Source organism: Heptranchias perlo, chromosome 25, assembly GCF_035084215.1.
Source record: "Heptranchias perlo isolate sHepPer1 chromosome 25, sHepPer1.hap1, whole genome shotgun sequence".
NCBI lineage: Eukaryota > Metazoa > Chordata > Chondrichthyes > Hexanchiformes > Hexanchidae > Heptranchias > Heptranchias perlo.
In genome coordinates this window covers 15,562,639-15,585,443 of record NC_090349.1, presented here as the reverse complement: position 1 = coordinate 15,585,443, position 22,805 = coordinate 15,562,639, and the positions used below count along the sequence as shown (strand labels likewise).

Below are 22,805 nucleotides of genomic sequence, written 5' to 3'. Positions count from 1 at the left end.
TTTTAATATAACGGGTCATTGACTGTCTTCGTTCTGTCTCTCTTTTTTTGGGGGGTTGTATATTCAGTGGCCTTTTAGATGACACCTTTCTGTCTGCTCATTGTGATTGCCTTGGCAACGGGCAGTAATCACCAGGCTTTGTTATGTGATCTTAAAATGCGAAGGATTCGAAATTGTCATTTCATTTCCACACCGCCTGAGGAAGGGGAAAGCCCCCGAAAGCTTGTGGGATTAAAAATAAAATCGTTGGACTATAACTTGGTGTTGTAAAATTGTTTACTAGTGGGAGATGTACGCTTAACAACTTTGCAGTTAACATGTTAGCAATTTAAGGATGCTTTGTCCTTTCAAAGTCTAACTGTGTGTGTTTTATTTCTCTGCAGATTTGTTTGCTATTAAGTGAATGTGTAACCTCCATGTTGAATAAGGCACTTTAAAAACCTATTTTATGGTGAGAAACATTAGTGAAGAAAGTAGAAACCATGGAAAATATTTCATTTTTGTCACTTTTTTTAACTTAACATTTAAGAATAGGTTGAATAGGTGGTTGGTGGAAAGGGGAATGAAGGGATATGAGAGCAGAACAGGTACATGGGATTAAGATTAATGCTTATGTGGATGATAAGCGCCAACATGAAATGGTTGGACCAAACAGCCAGTTTCCTGTATTGTAATTTCTGTGTAAGGAGCAGCCAAATGGAACTCTTCCGGTCCTGTACAATCTAACGTCCTTGTGCACCATCAGTGTTATTTATTGCCTGGGTGAGTGTTTTGAGTTTGTGGTGTTTCATTTCAGCCTCTTAAAATGCTGGTGTTTGCAAAAGGGAGCCGCAGCTGCTGAGGAAGCCCAAAGGCACTTGAGGCTGGAGCTGTACTGCGAGACATTGGTGGAGTAAATAAAGCTTTGCTGCTAGCGGTGCTTGAGCTGTGTTACGTGTACCACTGCAATTGACTTCATAGAATCATACAGCACAGAAGGAGGCAATTCAGCCCATCGTGCATGTGGCGGCTCTTTGGGAGAGCTATCCAATTAGTCCCACTCCCCTGCTCTTTCCCCGTAGCCTTGCAAAGTTTTCCCCTTCATATATTTATCCAATTCCCTTTTTGAAAGTTACAATTGAATGAGCTTCCACCACCCTTTCAGGCAATGCATTCCAGATCATAACAACTCATTGCGTTTTTTAAAAAAAATTCTCATCTCCCCTCTGGTTCTTTTGCCAATTACCTTAAATCTGTGTCCTCTAGTTACTGATTCTCTTGCCAGTGGAAACAGTTTCTCCTCATTTACTCTATCAAAACCACTCATAATTTTGAACACCTCTATTAAATCTCCCCTTCACCTACTCTGCTCCAAGGAGAACAATCCCAGCTTTTCTTGTTTTCTTTAGTATGTGAGGCACTGTCGCAGCCATTGTCCATTCCAGTCAGCATGTGACAGTAAAGGAAAATCAGTACATCTTTGAACAGCTGGGCAAAGAGTTCTTCCAGCACTCGAGAGGCTTCACTTCACTTTCCTTTTTCTTTGTCCAGGCCGTGATTGATGAGACTACCAGTCCTACAGAGGAAAAACCTGAAGAAGCAAAATGCTTAAGCTCCCCAAACACGTCAAAAGAGAGCAAGGTAACCTTGATGTAAAACTGTTTGATTTTAAAAAGTGTTGGACCTGGCTATAGGAAGCTGTTGGCTTCACGATCTGTGTACAATTGAACTAAGTAACAAGACTTCACGTTCAGTTGTTATTATTTTGTCCCTGCCTCTTCCCTGGAGATACTGACCCTTGCTGGGATATGGTCCTACAGTCAGTGGACGCTTCTGGTCCCTCACCCAGTTGCGACTCTTCATCTGTTTATACAGTAAAGTCCCGAATATCCGCAGTCCCGCTCTGCTGCTGTAACTATGATGGAGCAGGAATTGTGATGCCTAACCCCACCAGAGTTTCCAGGGTCAAGCTATTTAAATAAATCAGGCAGGTGCATATGCCAGTATTGGTGCATCTTGAGTGCCTATTGGAGTGAGAGGGAGCAAAGCCGGTAACATCGGCTAAATAGTTTAGGCCACAATGAAATCAGATCTCTTTATCGTGTGGCCATTTTAAATGGTACAGGCAGTAATCCAGGCCACGACCCTGGCATGGAATAGCCCTGTGGGCTCCACTTCTGTAACTCCACTGCATTGGACTACATCTTGTCAGCATCCAACAATTGGGGCTTAGGAGGTGTGAGTGGCGGGACGTCTAGCAGATGATGCCATCCTGTTGGCCCTGCCTCTTTTTTCAATGCTGTGCCTTCGGAGGCGGACAGGATGTCTGCCCATCCCTGTCTTCACAGGAAACTCATGACAAGATCTTCAACGTGGAGACTAGGTTCCACCCTGTTTTCCACCCCATCCCTGCTTCTACTAATTGTGTATCTACCTCAGGTATGCTGCTAGTACCAGGGAAATTTGGAGGCCTAGTGTTGGTGGGCTCTTCATCTAGGGGAGTGGGACTGGACATCACAACCGAGTCTGCTGCTGTCCTTGCCCATCATGCACACACTCGCACTTTCCAGCAATAGGTACTGGATAATGATCAGGAGCATAGCAGTGTTTTCATTTTCCTTCCTCCCTTTTGAGCCCAGGGGTGCTGAGGACAATTGTAGCAGCCTGACTACTGCCCTGGCTGAGGGCTAACTCAGTAGGAGACAGAGGACTTTTGTGGTCTTTCTTGGCTCAGTACCAACTCAGAATTGCACGTACTCATTTTTTGATAGCTATGCAAATCTATTTTCATAGAAATGCATTAACACGATTGTTAATGAAGGAAAAGTTGAGTGTTTAATAATTGAACCTGTGAAGCCCTCTTTCTTTTGGTCTTATTTTTGATATTTGACTTTGGTGCAATTAGTACACTAGAAAAAGCTGTCTGGTGCCGGCTGGTTTTGCCCCTACTTGTAATGCTAATGGTTTGTTTAGCAGTCAAGCACAGGAAATGTTCTGCTGTCTAGTGGTGCTTGACGAGTTGAAGAGGTAACCTGTTCAATCCTACACCTCTAAACATTACTAAATTTACCCAGGTATTTGAGATGGTTTCTTAGGCCTGAGAAGCCCATAACTATTACTAAACATCATAGCTATTACTGAAACATGGCTTTAAGAAGGGCAGGAATGACAGTTCAACGTTCCTGGTTACAGGGTTTTCAGACAAGATAGCAGGGGGATAAAAAAGGAGGGGGGGGGGGGGGGTCGCAATATTAGTTAAAGAAACAATTACAGCTGTGAGGAGGGATGCTATGTTAGAAGGATCATCAAATGAGGCCATATGGGTGGAACTGAAAAACAATAAAGGGGCAGTCACACTGCTGGGAGTGTACTATAGACCCCCAAACAGTCAGGGAGATAGAAGAGCAAATATGTAGGCAAATTCCTGAGAAGTGCAAAAACAATAGGGCAGTAATCGTAGGGGATTTCAACTACGCTAATATTAACTGGGATACAAACAGTGTAAAAGGTATAGAGGGAGCAGAATTCTTAAATTGCATTCAGGAGAACTTTTTTAGTCAGTACATAGCAAGCCCAACAAGAGGGGGCAGTTCTGGACTTAGTTTTAGGGAATGAAGCTGAGCAGGTGGAAGGGGTATCAGTGGGAGAGCATTTTGGTTGTAGTGATCATAATTCAGTTAGATTTAGCGTGGTTATGGAAAAGGACAAAAATAAACCAGAAGTAAAAGTCCTCAATTGGGACAAGGCCAATTTTACTAAGCTAAGATGTGATTTGGCAAAAGTGGACTGGAAACAGCTACTTGAAGGTGAATCAGTGTCAGAGCAGTGGGAATTGTAAACAATTTTACAACACCAAGTTATAGTCCAGCAATTTTATTTTAAATTCACAAGCTTTTGGAGGCTTCCGAAGAGCAGTGGGAGGCATTCAAGGAGGAGATAGTGAGGGTTCAGAGCAAATATGTTCCCACAAAGGAAACGGGTGGGACTCCCAAATCTAGAGCCCCCTGGTTGTCAAAGAGCATACAGGGTATAAGGCAAAAAAGGGAAGCTGATGTCAGCTACTGAGAGCCCAATACTGCAGAAAGCCTAGAGGAGTATAGAAAGTGCAGTGGTGAAATTAAAAAGGAAATTAGGAAAGCAAAGAGGGGGCATGAAAAAATATTGGCAAGTAAAATCAAGGAAAACCCAAAGATGTTTTATAAATACATTAAGAGTAAGAGGATAAGTAAGGAAGGAGTAGAGCCTATTAGAGACCAAAAAGGTAACCTGTGTGTGGAGGCAGAAGACATGGGTATGGTTCTTAATGAATACTTTGTGTCTGTCTTCACGAAAGAGGGAGACGATGCAGATGTTGTAGTTAAGGAGGAGGAGTGTGAAATATTGGATGTGATAAACATAGTGAGAGAGGAAGTACTAAGGGGTTTAGCATTTTTGAAAGTAGATAAATCGCCATGCCTGGATGAAAAGTATCCCAGGCTGTTAAGAGAAGCAAGAGAGGAAATAGCGGAGGCTCTAGCCATCATTTTCCAAGCCTTTCTGGCTACAGGCATGGTACTGGAGTACTGCTAACGTTGACTTTTGTTTAAGAAGGGAGAAAGGGATAGTCCGAGTAATTACAGGCCAATCAGCCTAACTTCGGTGGTGGGCAAATTATTGGAAAAAATTCTGAGGGACAGTATTAATCGTCATTTAGAAAGGCACGGGTTAATCAAGGACAGTCAGCATCGATTTGTAAAGGGAAGGTCGTGTCTGACTAACTTGATTGAATTGTTTGAGGAGGCAACAAGGAGGGTTAATGAGGGTAGTATGTTTGATGTAGTCTACATGGATTTTAGCCAGGCTTTTGACAAGGTCCCACATGGCAGACTAGTCAAGAAAGTAAAAGCCCATGGGATCAAAAGGAAAGTGGCAAGTTGGATCCAAAATTGGCTCAGTGGCAGGAAGCAAAGGGTAATGGTCGACGGGTGTTTTTGTGACTGGAAGGCTGTTTCCAGTGGGGTCCCCCAGGGCTCAGTACTAGGTCCCTTGCTTTTTGTAGTATGTACAAATGATTTAGACTTAAATGTAGGGGGCATGATTAAGAAGTTTGCAGATGGTACAAAAATTGGCCGTGTGGTTGATGGTGAGGAAGGAAGCTGTAGACTGCAGGAAGATATCAATGGTCTGATCAGGTGGGCAGAAAAATGGCAGATGGAATTCAATCCAGAGAAGTGTGAGGTAATGCATTTGGTGGTGGGGGGGGGGGCGGGGGGGCGATGGGGAAGGCAAGGGAGTACACAATAAATGGTAGGTTACTGAGAGGTGTAGAGGAACAGAGGGACCTTGGAGTGCATGTCCACAGATCCCTGAAGGTAGCAGGACAGGTAGAAAAGGTGGTTAAGAAGGCATACGGGATACTTTCCTTTATTAGCCAAGGCATAGAATACAAGAGCAGGGAGGTTATGCTAGAACTGTATAAAACACTAGTTAGGCCACAGCTAGAGTATTGTGTACAGTTCTGGTCACCACATTATAGGAAAGATATGATTGCACTAGAGAGGGTACAGAGGAGATTCACGAGGATGTTGCCAGGGCTGGAGAATTTTAGGTATGAGGAAAGATTGGATGGGCTGGGGTTGTTTTCTTTGGAACAGAGGAGGCTGAGGGGAGATTTAATTGAGATGTATAAAATTATGATGGGACTGGATAGAGTGAATAGGAAGGACCTACCTCCCTTAGAAGAGAGGTCAGTGACCAGGAGGCATAGACTTAAAGTGATTGGTAGAAGGATTAGAGGGGAGTTGAGGAGAAATGTTTTCACCCAGAGGGTGGTGGGGGTCTGGAACTTACTGCCTGAAAGGGTGGTAGAGGCAGAAACCCTCATCGCATTTAAAGGGTACTTGGATGTGCACTTGACGTGCTGTAACCTACAAGACTATGGACCAAGAGCTGGAAAGTTGGATTAGGCTGGATAGCTCTTTTTTGGCCGGCACAGACACAATGGGCTGAATGGCCTCATCCTGTGCAGTGAATTTCCATGATTCTATTCTGTGATTCTATGAAACCCAATTCTTTGCAAACGGATTCTGAGTGGAAGATCTATTTTGTAGTACCTGTGTTCTCATGTCTGCCCAGTCAGTAACACCTGCTACTGTGAGACTACTGTGCAAATTTTACAAGAATTGTTTTATATTTTTCTGAAAAGTGAATAATTTGTGATTTAAACCAGTTTGATTGTACTCACATTAAAATACAGATTATTTTTTAGAAAATGGCCAGAAGACATTTTGAATGTAGAAGAAGAACCACAGCTAAAGAGTAGCAAATTGACAAAATTAAATCTATACCACATGACTCCTTTTAATACCCTGGGAAGTATAAAATATTGAACCTGTTTAAGGACACACAGCATCTGGTGTTCTTCACACCACTGAGGATAATTTTTACTTTTAACGATGTGTATGACGGGTGGCTGATCTGCTATCGCCTGTTTTCACTAGCGCCAACAATTAAAATTACCTCTACTGAGTGACAAACAGTGATTATTTGTTCATATTCTAAGATTTTATTACATGAAAGCAATGAAATCCAGAAGATCATTTAGGATTAAAGATGTGCAGATTCAATCTGAGCAGAAGCTAATGAAATTGGAGCCACCTTCCCTTTTTAACCTTCAGAGACAGCCAAGTCCCTCTCACTCCAATCAGCCTTTCTACAAGTTTTTATTTTGTGGGAGTGGGGGGGAAATTTGGGGGACTCATCTAGAACCGTGTGACACACTCACTCCTACTGAGCAGATCAGGAAGGCAGCAGTGTATCCTGGAACAAGATGTTGAAGTGAGAAATCAGAATGAGCAGTGGGATTGGCACTTCACAGGGAAAAACCCACTCTCTATTTGACTTTGGTTCTGAACAGCTGAGTGGGTTATTTAGCTGTGAGTGTGGTGAGTGATTGTGTTGTTTACATTTATCATTTTTTTTAGAATGTAGCATTGAATTACACAAGAAACGAGACAATCTGGTTCAATATCTCACTTCCCACCAAAAAAACCCCAACTTTCTGATTCCTAATACCTACAGCTTCTGCTATTCAAAGCCTCGTTCCAGCCCTACATACATTTGTAGTAAAGCGAAGTGAATTGGGACTAGTGGTAGATGAGAATTATATGGTAAAGGGCTGAATCCATTAGTAGTACCTTGTTAGAGACAGTATGGTATTGGCAATCATACAGCACATTTTGCTTATACAAGCTTGAACCCGAGGGTTCCCCAGTATAAGTCTGTAATTCAACTTCTGTTACTTTGTGTACTGATACATTGGCTGAGTTTGCTCCAAGACAGTAATGCATAAAGCGATTGTAAATAATACCCTTAGCTACAAGAGTAAAGATCTGACATGTATTCATTATGCATACATAATGCGGAAGTTGTTGGGATAGTGGGGAGTTATTTTTCTATAAAATGTGTTCTTAATTAAAATTCTGGTCAGGATTCTTAAGCTGCTTAATTTTTCAGCATGGAGTTGATGCTAACTTCCAGTACATTTCTGTGAATGTAGATAAACCCTTAATATAATTACCTCTCAACAAATTTATTTCTTTTTCAAACTGAGGACAAATTATTTTTTTTATTTCCCGTTAGGTTTTCACTAATACATTCAGCAGATAACTCTATCCTTTTGCTGCGCAGGGCTATTTAATGTCGCATTCTGGGAATCCCACACATTCCAGACTATTTCTATGAATGTAGATAAATCCTTAATATGATTGTTTTACTTGAGATTAAATATTTCTTTTGTAAACCCAGCATGAATTTCTATGTTACTGTTAGATTGCTTTCAGCAGTTCATAGGAAAATCAATTTGAAGTTTAAACCTAGTAGAAATTTAGACAGAACAATTGTCACGATCAAATTAAATTGGTTCTACATGCAAAGATTATTGCTGAGTTAGAATTGTTTGAGCAATGTCCATAGTTTTTCGTTAATCTTGGTTCACTGTTATTGGGAGTCTCCCCACTCAGCTGTAGCTAACCGTGAAAGCCAGTGCTCTCACTGGACAAGTAGTGGTAAGTTTAACAGCGTTCTTTGCTGATGATCAGAATGTTTTTTTAGCTGGCTAAATTCCAGCAGTGCCCCAGTGCACACTTGCGGTCCTTAAATGTCAGCTGTTGACAGCTGGTGGCAAAGCTCTGTAGACATGGGTAAATGGTGTGTGTGTCCTAATGGGTAGAAAATGTGAAATCCACATCGGGCAATCGGTAATCTACCTGTGTGGATTGCTGTCATCTGCTTGGGAGAGTCTTAAATGGTTTCTGTGCGTGCCAGACATGCGTCTGAAAGTTCTTGGTTCAGCCACAATAGCAGCTGATTGGATTCGTGGAGGGAGTAATAAGAGCTGAAAATACTCTGGTATGAAGGTGAGCTATTTATTTAATGCCCTGAAAACAAGTAGCTGCTATAAATATCTGAGGTAGATAATAGGGAACAGAAAGTGCTTGGGTTATATTGTTTATACTGAGGAATTAAATTCTGTACCTTATGTTGATGCCTTTTCTTGTGTATTACAACAATATATTACTTGCATTTATATAGTGTTTAGTCGTGTTCTAATACCTTCAAACACCTCATACGACGAATTACACTTGATGTCCATTGACTTATTATGTTGGCAAATACGACAGCACTTCTGTGCAAGCAGCGTCCCTCAAATATCAATTAAATGAACAATGGATCAATCTGTTTTTGGTGGTATGGGTTGAGGGGGGAATGTTGACCAGAGCACCAGGAGAACTCCTTGCTCTCCGAATCATGGCATGGGATCTTTACCATCCACCTGAATGTGGCAGACAGTGCTTTGGTTTAATATCTCATCCCAGGGATAGTAGTTTTGGCAATGCGGCACTCCCTCATAACTGCACTGGAGTGCCAGCCTAATTTATGGAAGAAACAGGGACATGTCATCTGATTATTGCCAGTCACTGAAATACTCCCCCTCTCTTCTTTCCCCCCCCCCCCCCCCCCCACTCCCCAACACCTTTTTCAATTTAAGAAAAATATATTTACATTGGAATTCTCCCCTGCTTTGTACTGAGTTATCTCATCTCAGCTGGAATTACAGTGGTGGCAATGTATTTGGCCTATTTGGCCCTGGGCTAGGGAGAGGTATTAATTTAAAGATTGTCCAGGATTGCTGCTCCTGATTGTAATTCAGTGACCTTTGCTGAAAGTGTGGGTGTGCATAAATGAAGACTGAGGTTAGGATCGGAGAAGAAGGGAAGAATTAGATATTCGAGAGTGTCTTATTAAAAGAGATTCAAAAGCTGAAGATTGTTGAAATGAGAAGAGTTTGTTTCACCTGCCTAGCTCAATCCTTTCTCCAAGGTCCACTTTCAAGACCTGCTCTGGGTGTCATCTCTCTCCTGCTTTGATATAAGTTGTTGAGTTTATATCTGTATGAGACAGACTGACAGAACAATTTGTTCTTCTTCAAAGATTCGTCAGTGACATAAATAATTCAACAATAGGGAGCTTGGACTGTTTCCAAAAAAGCTATATTTAAATGATTTATCTCAGGGCCAATTTAAATTGCTGGCACTGTAATTCATTCCAAAGCAAATATTGCAAAAATATATAAATTAGAGGAGAGAGACCCTTTGTGTGCATCTTCCACTCACAAGGTTTGTCTCTGAAATGATCATATTATCATAATGGTTCACACAATTAACTACTTTTGGGGTACAGTGACTGTCATGTAGACAAACATGGCAGCCATTCTGAATCAACAGCATCCTGCAAACAGCAGTGAGATAAATGAGTCATCAATTTGTTTTTTTTGGATGTTTTGTCCAAAATATCTTAATATAGATAAAGCTCATTCTTAAAATTTGTTAGTGTTATGCACTAATTCCAAGCTTACTGTAAAGGCTACAGAGATTTATAGGAATGTGCTCTGATCCTGTAGATGCTCACTGCAAAGCTGCTGCATCTGAAGTACAACGACAAAGACCTGAAGACCATCAGTAAGGACCTGTCTCACACCAGGTAAGATTACATGATGAAATAAAAGCACCAGCTTCCCCCGTGGCTCAGTGAGTAGTTGAGCTATTAAGCCCAGGATGATCCCAGGTTTGGGTTAGTTGATCTCAGCCAGGACTGTGGTACCAGTGCTGTAATTGTCCTCAGTATCTCCTGGGTTGGGGAGGGGAAACCGGCCAGGGTACCTGCTAACCAGAAAGCCTTGATGGAAAAGCATGTATGTGGATGCTGGTGAGAACCAGGCCTGTAACAAGAAGTCAGTATCTTTAGGAGGGAAGGAAGGCAAAGCACAATTTAAAGAAAAACACAAGGACCTATTTCTACATTGCCCAGAGTTAAAATCATCCCCAATAACGCCAGTAAATCCTGATATCCAATATGCAAATTTAATAAATCCTTACTTTTTCTATCTGCTTCCTAACCAACATCGTTATCATTATTTTAAGTTAATGATATTAGAAAAATATGCTGTTCAATTGTGATTGCTATATGATAGACCTGATTCCTTCCGATGAAACTCCCATATTCGTAATCTTGAGGTTTTTAAAAAAAAGGTAAAATAGCACTTTTCCCCCCCCTCTCCACCCCAAAATAGCCAAGTGAGTAAATACACAGCGTGGGATGGTATTGAGTCATTGAGACCATAACTATGCCAGTTTCAGTCCCTGGTGCATGCTGTATTAGCAGATCTCCATCAAGACAGTGATGGAGGCTCTACAGTTGGCCTTTGCGTTACCCAGCCTGAGAAAAGCAAAATCGAATCACCGGGGTTCCTGGTTTTGATTGTAATCCAATGCTGGTGTGGGCTTTGGGTGAGGGCAGGATTGGGCTCAGATCACTTGTGGTGCCTCAGTGGTGGAATTGCCTATTATCATTCGCTGTGGTGGGGCTGACGCATGAAAAATGGTAACTTGGTCAAATTGCTGGAGAGTGAGTCAGCACCTTCAGAAGACCAGAGGGTTAAAAATTAGGGAGGAGATGGAAATTGTGTTTGTATTAGCTCAAGAAATGAGCACATGGGGTGACAGCTCATTGATGAAGGAAGTCTGCCTATCTTTGCTTCAGCCTCTTCCAGATTCTCCTTTAATTAACTACAGACATTATGTATGTTAATTAAGATACCATTCTAAGATGTGGGTTTATTAACTATAATCACTGAACATTTATAACAAAATTGAATAAATCAGGAATTCATAGGTACTTAACAAAATGGAGGTTCAACTAAGATGGATCTAATATATCTGGAATTTTAGAAGTGAAAAATAACTGAGTAAATCAGAGGCCTGTCGCATGCTATACTGCACTTTGTAATTTGAAAAAATTACATCCCCCAGTGACAATAACCTTTGTAATGTTTTAATGAGGAAAGGAGGGAGAGTGGAAACAGTCTTTGTGCAGCTTCAGCTATGTTTTCTTTTACTGTAAAGTGTATCGATTAGCAAACAGGATGTATGGTGAGTTTAGCCACTAGGAACGCAGATGGAATGCAGTCTTGCATTTTTCATTGAGAAACCTGGAGTGAGGGCCAAAGCCCATGGTGCAGGACACCAACAAGGTTGAAAATAGGATTGATTAGGTAAATATGCAATTAATAGTTAGATGATGGTAATCTTGGATTTTAAAAACCTGTAGTTTGTGGGAGCAAGGGAAAATTGAGAGAGATGAGAAATTCTATGCTTTTGAGAATGCAGGAGTGAGAAGAGAATGTAGAATGGTGTATTTGGAGTTTGGGATGAGCAACAGAGAAAATCTCACATGAGCATGGACCCCCCCCCACCCCGGCGCGGTCCCCGACCCCCCCGCTCCCCCCACAGTTCTCCAGGTATGATCTGACGAAAGCACTGTACGGTTTGGTAACGGCTCCTTCTGACGTGCATTCTACCATTTTACTTATACAGTTCAACATTCAACAATACCAAGCCTACTAACAGTCCAATGTCTTTCTCAACTTCATTCTTAGTTCTTTCCACGCCATTCACAGAGTACATGTGTTGCCCTCCTAAGTGAAGTTCTTTACACTTGTTTGTATTAAATTTAACCTGACATTGTCCGGCCCACTCATATTTTAATGACCAACTATTTCTTGTGTCCAAAGCAAAAGCAAAATACAGTGGATGCTGGAAATCTGAAATGATAACAGAAAATGCTGGAAACACTTAGCAAGTCAGGCAGCATCTGTGGAGAAAAAAAACAGAGTTAAGGTTTCAAGTCGATGACCCTTTGTCAGAACTGGAAAAAGTTGAAGATTAAACAGTTTTTAAGCAAGTTCAGAGCCAGGGGAAAGGAGGGGAAGGGTCCTTCCCTGCCCCCCCCCCCCCGCCAAAATCAGCAGCAATTCAGGACTTCTGCACTGTGATCCTTATAAAGGAGACAGGAGCATCGAAATTGCAGCACCTGAAACTATGACAAAATAAAATGTTTGGCTTTTCTTTTGGGTGGCAATTTCAGCCAGTAATGTCACTTTTCTGCCTCGTGCTGGCGCCCATGATGCAGTTCTCATTGTTATGTCTGAAAAGCGACAGGAACAGCTGACGGAGGGTATGCGTTGAGTCATAAGTGTTGCTGTGTAACTCAGAGCTCAGTTAGCAGGAGGTAGATCCTGTGGGATTTGCACAGCTGCTCCCCTAATTCCAAAGTGTGAGACAAACACTTTTTTTCACACCTCATGTCTTCTGCGCTTGTGCGGCAGCTTCTTTAAACCTCAGAGAAGAGGGGTGTTACTTGCTTATTTGTTCAGCTGTCTGCACAAATGCTGCCTGTGTCCAGGCAGATATACCAAATCAGCCAGACTTTTTTTTTAAAGATTAAAAAATGATGGTACAGCAGCAAAATGCCTGCCTCGTGTATTTAATGAAAAATTACGTCAAATTAGAGCTCGAAAAGCACAGCGAGGTAAATGACCACTGTTCAGTCATAGACTATGGACAGGTTTCTTCTTTGTCAGTAGATTCTGATCTGTTTAGATATGCAGAGGGGTTGAGTGAATTTGTGAACTTGGCTACCTGTCCACCTATCTACCTACTGCATGCACACAAACGCCAGGACTGTCGCGGTTTTTCTCCCAGACGTTATCCACTCCTTTCCTGAAGGTAATGGCTCATGCTGGGCTGTATTAGCACTGACAGCTCTGTGATGGTCCTATCACACCACGGATCTGGAGTGTACGACCAGCTTATATCATGGAGCTGGCTGGCTGAGGGCAAAGTGTTAAAGAACATGTTAGGTCTTCTGCAGCACTTCTTATAAAAGGGATATTTTAACCAAATATTTGTGAAATCTTCCATGTCCCCATAGAAAATGTGATGACTTTAGAAAATTCAGATGGGATCCATCAACAATAGGGAATTCAGGAGAAACGTCTTTACCCAAAGAATGGTTAGAATGTAGAACGCCCTACCATAAGGACTAGTTGGGGCAAATGGCATAGATGCATTTAAGGGGAAGCTAGATAAGGACATGAGGGAGAAAGGAAAAAAAGATATCCTGATCAGGTTAGATGAAGTTGGGGTGGGCGGAGGCTCATGTGGGCCATAAACACCAGCATAGACCAGTTGGGCCGAATGGCCTGTTTCTGAGCTGTAGTTTCGATGTAACTCAATGTAACCTCCAGTTAGCACTGTGTTCATTAGTGGGAAATAGTTGGGGAACCAGGTTGGGATTTGACTTTTAATAAAGTTTTTACTTTGCTATGGAAAACGTGCTTTTACCCCTTCTGGTGCTTTGATGGCTTAAAATAGACTTGGGTGCTTTTATACTCGCACTTGGTATAGGATTCTGTTGGACAAACGTTCTCCCATTTTTACATTCAGGTGGGGAGTCGGTCCCTAAACAAAGAGTAGGCTGTGGTTTTATACTGAGACTTACAAATAGCCAACACAACAGACTGGGCCCCCAACTTAACATTACAGAAGCTGGCACCCTTTCTCTTGGTGAAATGAGGAAATCATCTTCCTTGTTGTGAAAGGTTGCTAGCACAGTTTGTTTTATCCTTGGAGTAAGGATCACTCCAATCCACTTAGAAATCGACATTTTCACTTCCCCGGGACTTTTTAATGTAATATCGTAGTATTCAGGCAGCAAGTCCCACTCTGCCATGCTTGATGGCATAGCCACCACACAAGAATATCTAGTGGAAGATTGGTACAGACCACTAAATAGGTGGGGATCTGGCAGGACTGGGCCCTGCCCAAGTTATACCAGAAAATCTTTCCTGGTACGTGTCAACATTTGTGGAATGTCGCATTGTGCCAAATCACTTGCTTAACCATTAGGTCAGAATAAGTAAGAAAAGGAATTTCTCCATGGGTGCAGCACCGATCATGGGTGCAGTCACAATTAGTTTGTATCACTTGGCCAAATGGAAAATTTTCACTAATGTTGCTTAATGAAAGTCAATTGGGCAAACTGCTCGTATGCTACATTGATAGGAACATAAGATCAGGAGTAGGCCATTTAGCCCCTTGAGCTTGTTCCGCCTTACAGTGAGGTCATGGCTGATCTGTGACCTAACTCCATATACCCGCCTTAACCCCATATCCCTTAATACCTTTGGTTAACAAAAGTCTGTCAATCTCAGATTTAAAATTAACAATTGAGCTAGCATCAACTGCCATTTGTGGAAGAGAGTTCCAAACTTCTACCACCCTTTGCATGTAGAAGTGTTTCCTAACTTCACTCCTGAAAGTCCTGGCTCTAACTTTTAGACTATGTGCCCTAGTCCCAAACTCCCCAACCAGTGGAAATAGGGTAGTTAGAGAGAAACTATCAGTTCCCCTTAATATCTTGAAAACTTTGATCCAAATCACCCCTTAATCTTCTAAATTTCAGGGAATACAACTCTAGTTTGTGCAATCTCGCCTTGTAATTTAACCCTTGGATTCCAGCTATCATTTTAGTAAATCTACGCTGCACTCCCTCCAAGGCCAATATATCCTTCCTAAGGTGCGGTGCCCAGAACTGAACACAGAGCTCCAGGTGTGGTCTAACCAGGGCTTTGTATAACTGTAGCATAACTTCGACCGCCTTGTATTCTAGTCCTCTAGATATAAAGGATCGCATTCTATTAGTCTTTTTGAATATTTTCTGAACCTGTTCATGACATTTTAATGATCTATGTACATGGACCCCTAAGTCTCTTTGGATCACCACTGTTTCGAGCTTTTCACCATTTAGAAAGTACTCTGATCTATCCTTTTTAGGTCCAAAGTGGATGACCTCACAGTTGCCTTAATTGAAATCCATTTGCCACAGTTTTGCCCATTCACTTAATCTATTAATATTTCTGTAATTATATGCTTCTATCTACAATGCTGCCTATCTTTGTGTCATCGGCAAACTTGGACGTGTGACTCTCTATCCCGTCATCTAAGTCGTTAATAAATACAGGAGTAGATGAGGCCCCAACACAGATCCCTGTGGGACACCACGAGTCACATCCTGCCAATTTGAGTACCTGCCCATTATCCCTACTCTGTATGTCCTGCCGCTCAGCCAATTTCCTAACCAGGTCAACAATTTGCCCTCAATTCCAAGAGCTTCAACTTTAGCTAACCATCTCTTATGAGGGTCTTTATTGAATGCCTTCTGAATGTCCATATAAACAACATCCATAGACATTCCCCTGTCCACTACTTTAGTCACCTCTTCAAAAAATTCAATCAGGTTCATCAGGCACGACCTACCCGTTACAAATCCATTACTGATCAGCTGAAAATTTTCAAGATATTCAGTCACTCTATCCTTAATTATAGACTCTAGTAATTTCCCAACAACAGACGTTATGCTAACTGGCCTATAATTCCCTGATTTCCCTCTCTCACCTTTTTTAAATAGCGGAGTGACATGTGCAATTTTCTAGTCTAAAGGAATGGATCCTGAATCGAGAGAATTTTGGAAGATTATAGTTAGAGCATCTGTAATGTTCTCACCTTCTTCCTTTAAAACCCTGGGATGGAACAGCAAGTTAATACTGCCAAGTGTCGAAACATGGGGGGTAATTCTAACCCCCAAGGACTGGTGTGTTGGGGGCGGGTGGGAAGGTAAAAATAGTAAAAATGTTAAACCCGACCCCAACCTGCCCACTTCTGGTTTTAACGGAGACGGGTCGGGGAAGCGGGGGGAGGCGACCAATCCGCTCTCAGGAGGCGGGTCGGTCAGTGAAATCTTTTAAGGAGGCTGCAGGCCTCCATTTTAATAGCTTTATTATTTTTAACTCCTGGGGGCCGCAGTCCAACTCCCGCGATCAGCCGGTCCCCTCCCCGATGTTCAGCCCCCAACCTCTCCCCGCCCATGTCCAATCCCCCCTCCCCGATGTCTGGCACAACCCCCCCCCCCCACCCCAATGTCAGACTTACTTGGCATCTGCTCCCTGGCTGCTTTTCCATCAGACAGGCAGCCAGCCTGTCAATCTAGCTGTCACGCAGGAAACCTGCTAAAAAATTTAAAAGACACCCAGACAACAAAATCGGCAGGACATTTGGGAAACCCATAGCTCTGGGTTTCCCATCCAGAAATCTTCTCTTGCCCCCAACCCCCACTCTGTCTGCGACTCGGAGTGAAAATCCAGGCCGTAGTTTCTGTCGGCACGGATGATCCGTCTGTAATATTGCTAAACTAAGGCAGAAAGAAGGAGGCACTAAAACTGGAGGGCGAGTCCATCTATACTGAAAGAAAGAAACTCACATTTATATAGCTGTTCACGACCTCAGGACGTCCCAAAGCGTTTTACAGCCAATGAAGTACTTTTGAAGTATAGTCACTGTTGTAATGTAGGAAACGCAGCAGCCAATTTGCACACAGCAAAGTCCCACAAACAGCACTGTGATAATGATCAGGTAATCTGTTTTAGTGATATTGGTTGAGGAATAAATATTGGCCAGGATACTGGGGAGAATTCCCATGGGATATTTCATGTCCTCAAATAATACCATGGGATATTTCATGTCCATCTGAGAGGGCAGACAGGGCCTCGGTTTAACATCTCATCCGAAAGGTGGCACCTCCGACAGTGCAGCACTCCTTCAGTACTGCTAAGTGTCAGCCTGGATTATGTGTTCAAGTCTATGAAGTGGGGCTTGAACCCACAACCTTCTGACTCGGAAGCGAGAATGCTACCAACTGAGCCACGGCTGACACTGTTCTCACTGTATCTGGTTTTAGAATATGATTGGTAAAATAGTCACCTGTCAGCCTTTCCGTTGAAGGATGGTTCATACGTAGTATATGGGAGAGATCTGAAAAATGACTAACAAAATGGTAGGAGGCCTTGAGAACAACACAAGCTGCTGAATAATGTGAACTGGCAAATGATGCAATTTGTTTTAGCAGAATCAGCTTTAGGAATCCATCACGTTATCAACTCTGTAAGTAATGCAAGAGTTAAAAATGTCATGATCAGAGTAACCGAGTCATGAGTGGATGAAAGTAGAATTATTTGCAAATTTTGTTCCTGCAGTGTTGATTTATGTTCACAATCAAGTTAATAATTGGTGTCATTAGTTGCCTAGAAACCACTATTTTTCATCCCTTTGCTTTAGCTGCAGAGGCTCCTGTAATTAGCTTGTCTGGTAACTTCCCACCCCCATACTAAACAGGCAAAAGGTTAAAACAGTACAGGAAGAACACCCATATGATGCAGCAGTTAGATACAGATATTCGGAAAAGGTTGCTGGTTATGAAATATTTTGTTGCACACTTTGATCACGCAGAAGTGGGATTGGACAAGTTTGCCAGCCCGGCTCTAAAGGCTCTGATAGATGAGACTAATTGGAGAGAGTCCTCCATGGACAGATACTAGTGGATCATCAGTGACATCTTATTCCATCAGAATAAAGAGTTAGAGGCTTAAGGAACTTCTGAATCTCTCCCGCATGGGATGGAATACTATACATGTCCCTTTGCCCGCCTATCCTACGGACCATCTGCACGAAATGTTGGAAATGCACAGCAAGCTGATCAACGTCAGAAAATCAAAGAATGGTTGATGTTTCGAACATGACCCATTTGGGTGAAAAGTTAACCTATCATTCCTTTGCCTAAAGCTGATTGAGCTGTTGTGTATTTCCAGCTTTTATTTCAGATTTCCAGCATTGATTTTTAAAAAAATATATTACTAGAACTCCTCGTGGTATTGTTCACAGTAAACTGCAGGATATGTGGTTTTATGAGGAAGGACCATTATACCATACACCTCATAATTTATTATTCTGCTGATAAGTTGGAGCTATATGTAAGCTGCCTGTACTTTGAAGGCCACGAGGTATAATTGCTGTTAGGTACATCCTAAGGTCATTTAAGAGGTCTTTTTTTTTACTTTTTTATTAAATCTGGCATGCCTTCAAGCTTCTACTTATCCACACCAAATGCTTTCTTTCTCTCTGTCCTTGAACCCAGGACTTAGTGTTACTTTTGCTTTTCAGATTTTCAGCTGTGAAATAATCTTTACAGCACTACGTTTCTTTTGTTATTACTGCCATAATTTTTTTAGATGCTGAATTTCCACCCAAGGAATTCATTAGATGCCTTACATAGAATTACATAGAATGTACAGCACAGAAACAGGCCATTTGGCCTAACTGGTCTATGCCGGTGTTTATGCTCCACACGAGCCTCCTCCCACCCCATATCATCTAATCCTATCATCATAACCCTCCATTCCTTTCTCCTTCATCTGTTTATCTAGCTTCCCCTTCAATGCCTTAATCTTGGATCACACGGTTCAAAAGATGAGGCGAAATTGCTGTGGCCTAGTTTCATCTGCTGTCAGGGTTAATGAATACTTTAAGAGTGTGCATCAGCATCAATTTGAATACTTACTTTCTTTATTCTGAGATGGTTTTGGAATGTTACCACATATAATGGTGTATGGTTCTAAATTCATTACATATTCATTTAAAAATGAGCTGGGTTCTGCAAGTGAATGGTTTACCTAAATTTGAACAGACAGGTTTTGCTGCTCAAAGTAAATCCAGGAAATCAAAGTGAAGTAACTCCTCTTTCAGGATGAAGAATGACATTAGCATTTAGAATAAGCCTGAGCCAGCCATAGTTCTGCTGTTGTGCCCACATTGTCTCTGTATAGATTAATGTCATACAGCTCCAATTGGATCAGTGGTGATCTGAGGAAAGTATAGGCACCCCTCTCTAAAGGAATATCTTTAGATAGTTCGACCATAATTGTGCAAGGTTACTGCAGGTCCATCAGCATTGGGAAGAGCATGAAAGGTTTACACTTTGAGTATGACTGTTCATCAGAACTGACAGTCAGACTGGAGAAGCCTGCTACAAAACAGCTTGGGACCTACAAAATGAGTTAGATAAAATCTATAATGGGGTAAATTGGTGGCAGATGAAATTCAATACAGATTAAGTGCAAGGTGCTAAATGTTGGACATGGCTGTCAATGTGGGGAGGGCGCGGACGCAGAGACAGAGATTGTTCAGCTGAAGTGCTCGTCAGTGAGCTGTGGCTACAGGTAGGTGTTGGAGCCTTCCCGCTTCCTCGCCATCCTCTATGTCATCAGTGCCGTCTCACATATCATGCTGAAGGCCCTCGTTCACTTGTGGCTCCATGTGCTGTCCCCATTGCAGAGCAAAGTTAGGCAATATACAGCAAACCATTATGCGGAACACTCTTACTGGACTGTATTGGAGAAAGCCACCAGACCTGTTCAGGCATCAGCATCATTACTTGAGAACTCCAATGGTTCGCTTGGTGAGAACTCTAGTTGACCCATGCGTGTGATTGTCATGCAGTTTGGTCACTGACTGTGGGTTCCTGAAGGGAGTCATGAGCCCTTGTCCCAAAGCAGCCAATCTCTCTCTTGCTGTGCAGGGAGGATGGAGGATTGCCACAATATAAAAATGTCATGGCAGCTGACATCAGTTGCACATTAATGGAATGATTCATGAAGGCATTGTGCTCATCTGAAGGAGCCAATAGGGCGATGTAGATGCAGTCAATGAGGCCATGGTCTTGGGGGAAGCCTGTAATTTGTGCAAACCCCAGAGCTCTATCTTGCTGTTTCTGGTTGTCCATGGGGAAAGTGATGAAAGTGTGTGCTTTAATAAACATGGCATCAGTCACCTGCATGAAGCAAGCATGAATTACGGACTGACTGATGTTACTGATATTCCACCCATTGCGGCCTGGAACATAAGAACATAAGAAATAGGAGCAGGAGTAGGCCATACGGCCCCTCAAGCCTGCTCCACCATTCAATAAGATCATGGCTGATCTTTGACCTCAAGTCCACTTTCCCGCCCTATCCCCATATCCCTTGATTCCCTTAGTGTCCAAGTATCCATCGATTTCAGTCTTGAATATACTCAATGACTCAGCATCCACAGCCCTCGGGTAGAGATTTCCAAAGATTCACAGCCCTATGAGTGAAGAAATTTTTCCTCATCGTTGTCCCCTTATCTTGAGACTATGACTCCTAGTTCTAGACTCTCCAGCCAGGGGAAACAGCCTCTCAGCATCTACCCTGTCAAGCCCTCTCAGAATTTTATGCATCTCAATGAGATCACCTTTCATTCTTCCGAACTCGAGAGAATATAGGCCCATTCTACTCAATCTCTCCTCACAGGACAACCCTCTCATCCCAGTAATCAATCTAGTGAACCTTCGTTGCATTCCCTCTAAGGGGGTCTTAGGGAAGGAGACCAAAACTGTACACAGTCTTTTTGATTCCTCCTCACAGCTTACTTTCCCACCTAGCTTTGTATCATCAGCAAACTTGGATACATTAAACTTGATCCCCTCATCTAAGTCATTGATATATATTGTAAATAGCTGAGGCCCAAGCACTGATCCTTGCGGCACCCCACTAGTTACAGCCTGCCAACCTGAAAATGACCCGTTTATTCCTACTCTCTGTTTTCTGTCCGTTAACCAATCCTCAATCCATGCTAATATATTACGCCCAATCCCATGAGCCCTCATCTTGTGTAGCAACCTCTTGTAAGGCACCTTATCAAATGCCTTTTGAAAATCCAAATATACCACATCCACTACAGTGAGCTGCAGGCAAAGAAATTCAGGCCAACATGGTCTTGACTGCAACAGACAACGCTGTGCTAGTGTGGAATATAGGAACAGGAGTAGGCCAATCAGCCCCTCGAGCCTGTTCTGCTACTCATTGAGATCATGGCTGATCTGTATCCTAACCCCATTTACCCATCGTGGCTCCATATCCGTTAATACCCACGGCTAGCAAAAATCTATCAATCTCAGATTTAAAATTATTAATTGAGCTAGCATCTACTGCTTTTTGAGGGAGAGTTCCACACTTCTACCACCCTGCGTGTAACGATGCGTTCCTATATTCTTTCCTAAATCTCTTTGGACCTCCACTGTTCCTAGCTTTTCATCCTTTTTTTGGTCTAAGATGGATGACCTCACTCTTACCTGTGTTGAAATCCATCTGCCATAGTTTTGCCCACTCATTTAATCTATCAATATCTCTTTGTAATTTTATGCTCCCGTCTACACTGCTTACTATGCCACCTATCTTTGTGTCATTGACAAACTTGGATATATGGCTCTCTATAGTGTTATCTAAGTCATTAATAAATAAAGTGAACAGTTGAGGCCCCAGCTCAGATTCTAATGGGACACCACTAGTCACTTCCTTCCAATTCAAGTATGTACCCATTACCCCTACCCTGTGTATTCTACCACCTAACCAATCTCCTAACCAGGTCAATAATTTGCCTTCAATTCCATGAAGGCCACTGTGGCAGTGGGTTTCAGATTTTATTGCAGGAGGTGACAAAACTATGTGGCAACCTCCCTGGAGAAGCACAACATCCCCAGATAAGTGCAGGTATAGTGTCCTGGGCCTATACACTGTTTTGGGGGAGGGGAGGTAAGGATTCCTGTGAGCTCGCCTCCTTGTTGCTGATCTCTCAGCAGCTGCAGCGCTGTTGTTCCAGAGCTAATTGGATAGCTCTTTCAAAGAGCCGGCACAGGCACGATGGGCCGAATGCTGTATCACGCTATGATTCTGTTGCTGCCGCTCTTCTTCCTCGAGCCAGAGTGCAATTGCCAGAAGGATCACCTCTAGAAAAGGTGCGTTGCCAGAAACCCCTGAAGATCTCAGATGGTTATACAGCCACTGGAAGCACTTTAAAATTGTCTACGCAGCCAGAAATCGCTATAAATTACCAGGAAAATGTTTCCTGAACCTTTGCATTTTAAATGAGAGCAGGTGAGTGTAATTTTAAATCATGCAGTAATAGCTGCCTCTCGACCTGTGGTTTGTGGGTGGATTGCAGAACTAGCGGTGGCAGTGCTGATTGACATGAAAGTGGCATTGGGCGGGGGTCCTGATAACGTCTGTTGATGCCCAATTAGCGTGTGTTTACGGGGCCCCCGCCTGTTTCCAGCGGGAGCACTGGACACCAAAATCGAGGACCGTCCGAAAATCACAACAGGCGGATTGCCAGCGGTACGTATGTTGGTATTTTGTTTTCCTGATTTTTGTCCCACCATCGCCTCATTTTTAGGTGTAAACGGGACAAATATCAGCCCCTCAGAGTCAAATATTAGGGGTGCACCGTGTCCTGGCCAACATTCATTCCTCTCTCAATCAACATAACTAAAAAAAATAGGTTAACTAGTCATTTGTTTATTCACTTGTGCAAACTGGCTGCCACATGTGCCTATACAATACCACGATGGCACTTCAAAAATTAATTTATTAGCTGTGAAGCACTTTGGGGTATCACCAGGACATGATAAGGTGTGTGCGAATGATGTCTTAAAATCAGTGGCCATGATGTGGAGATGCCGGTGATGGACTGGGGTGGACA

General features: G+C 42.6%; 1 protein-coding gene across 1 annotated transcript in view; it reads left to right on the top strand.

Annotated features, from left to right (window-relative positions):
• LOC137342057 (coiled-coil domain-containing protein 60-like) overlaps positions 1–22,805 on the top strand; it is an 86,424-nt gene that overhangs the window by 5,830 nt on the left and 57,789 nt on the right. The window contains exons 3-4 of the mRNA XM_068005685.1: positions 1,531–1,620; positions 9,920–9,999. Of these exons, the coding sequence (XP_067861786.1) occupies positions 1,531–1,620; positions 9,920–9,999 (170 nt within the window). The remainder of the gene's footprint in view (positions 1–1,530; positions 1,621–9,919; positions 10,000–22,805) is intronic.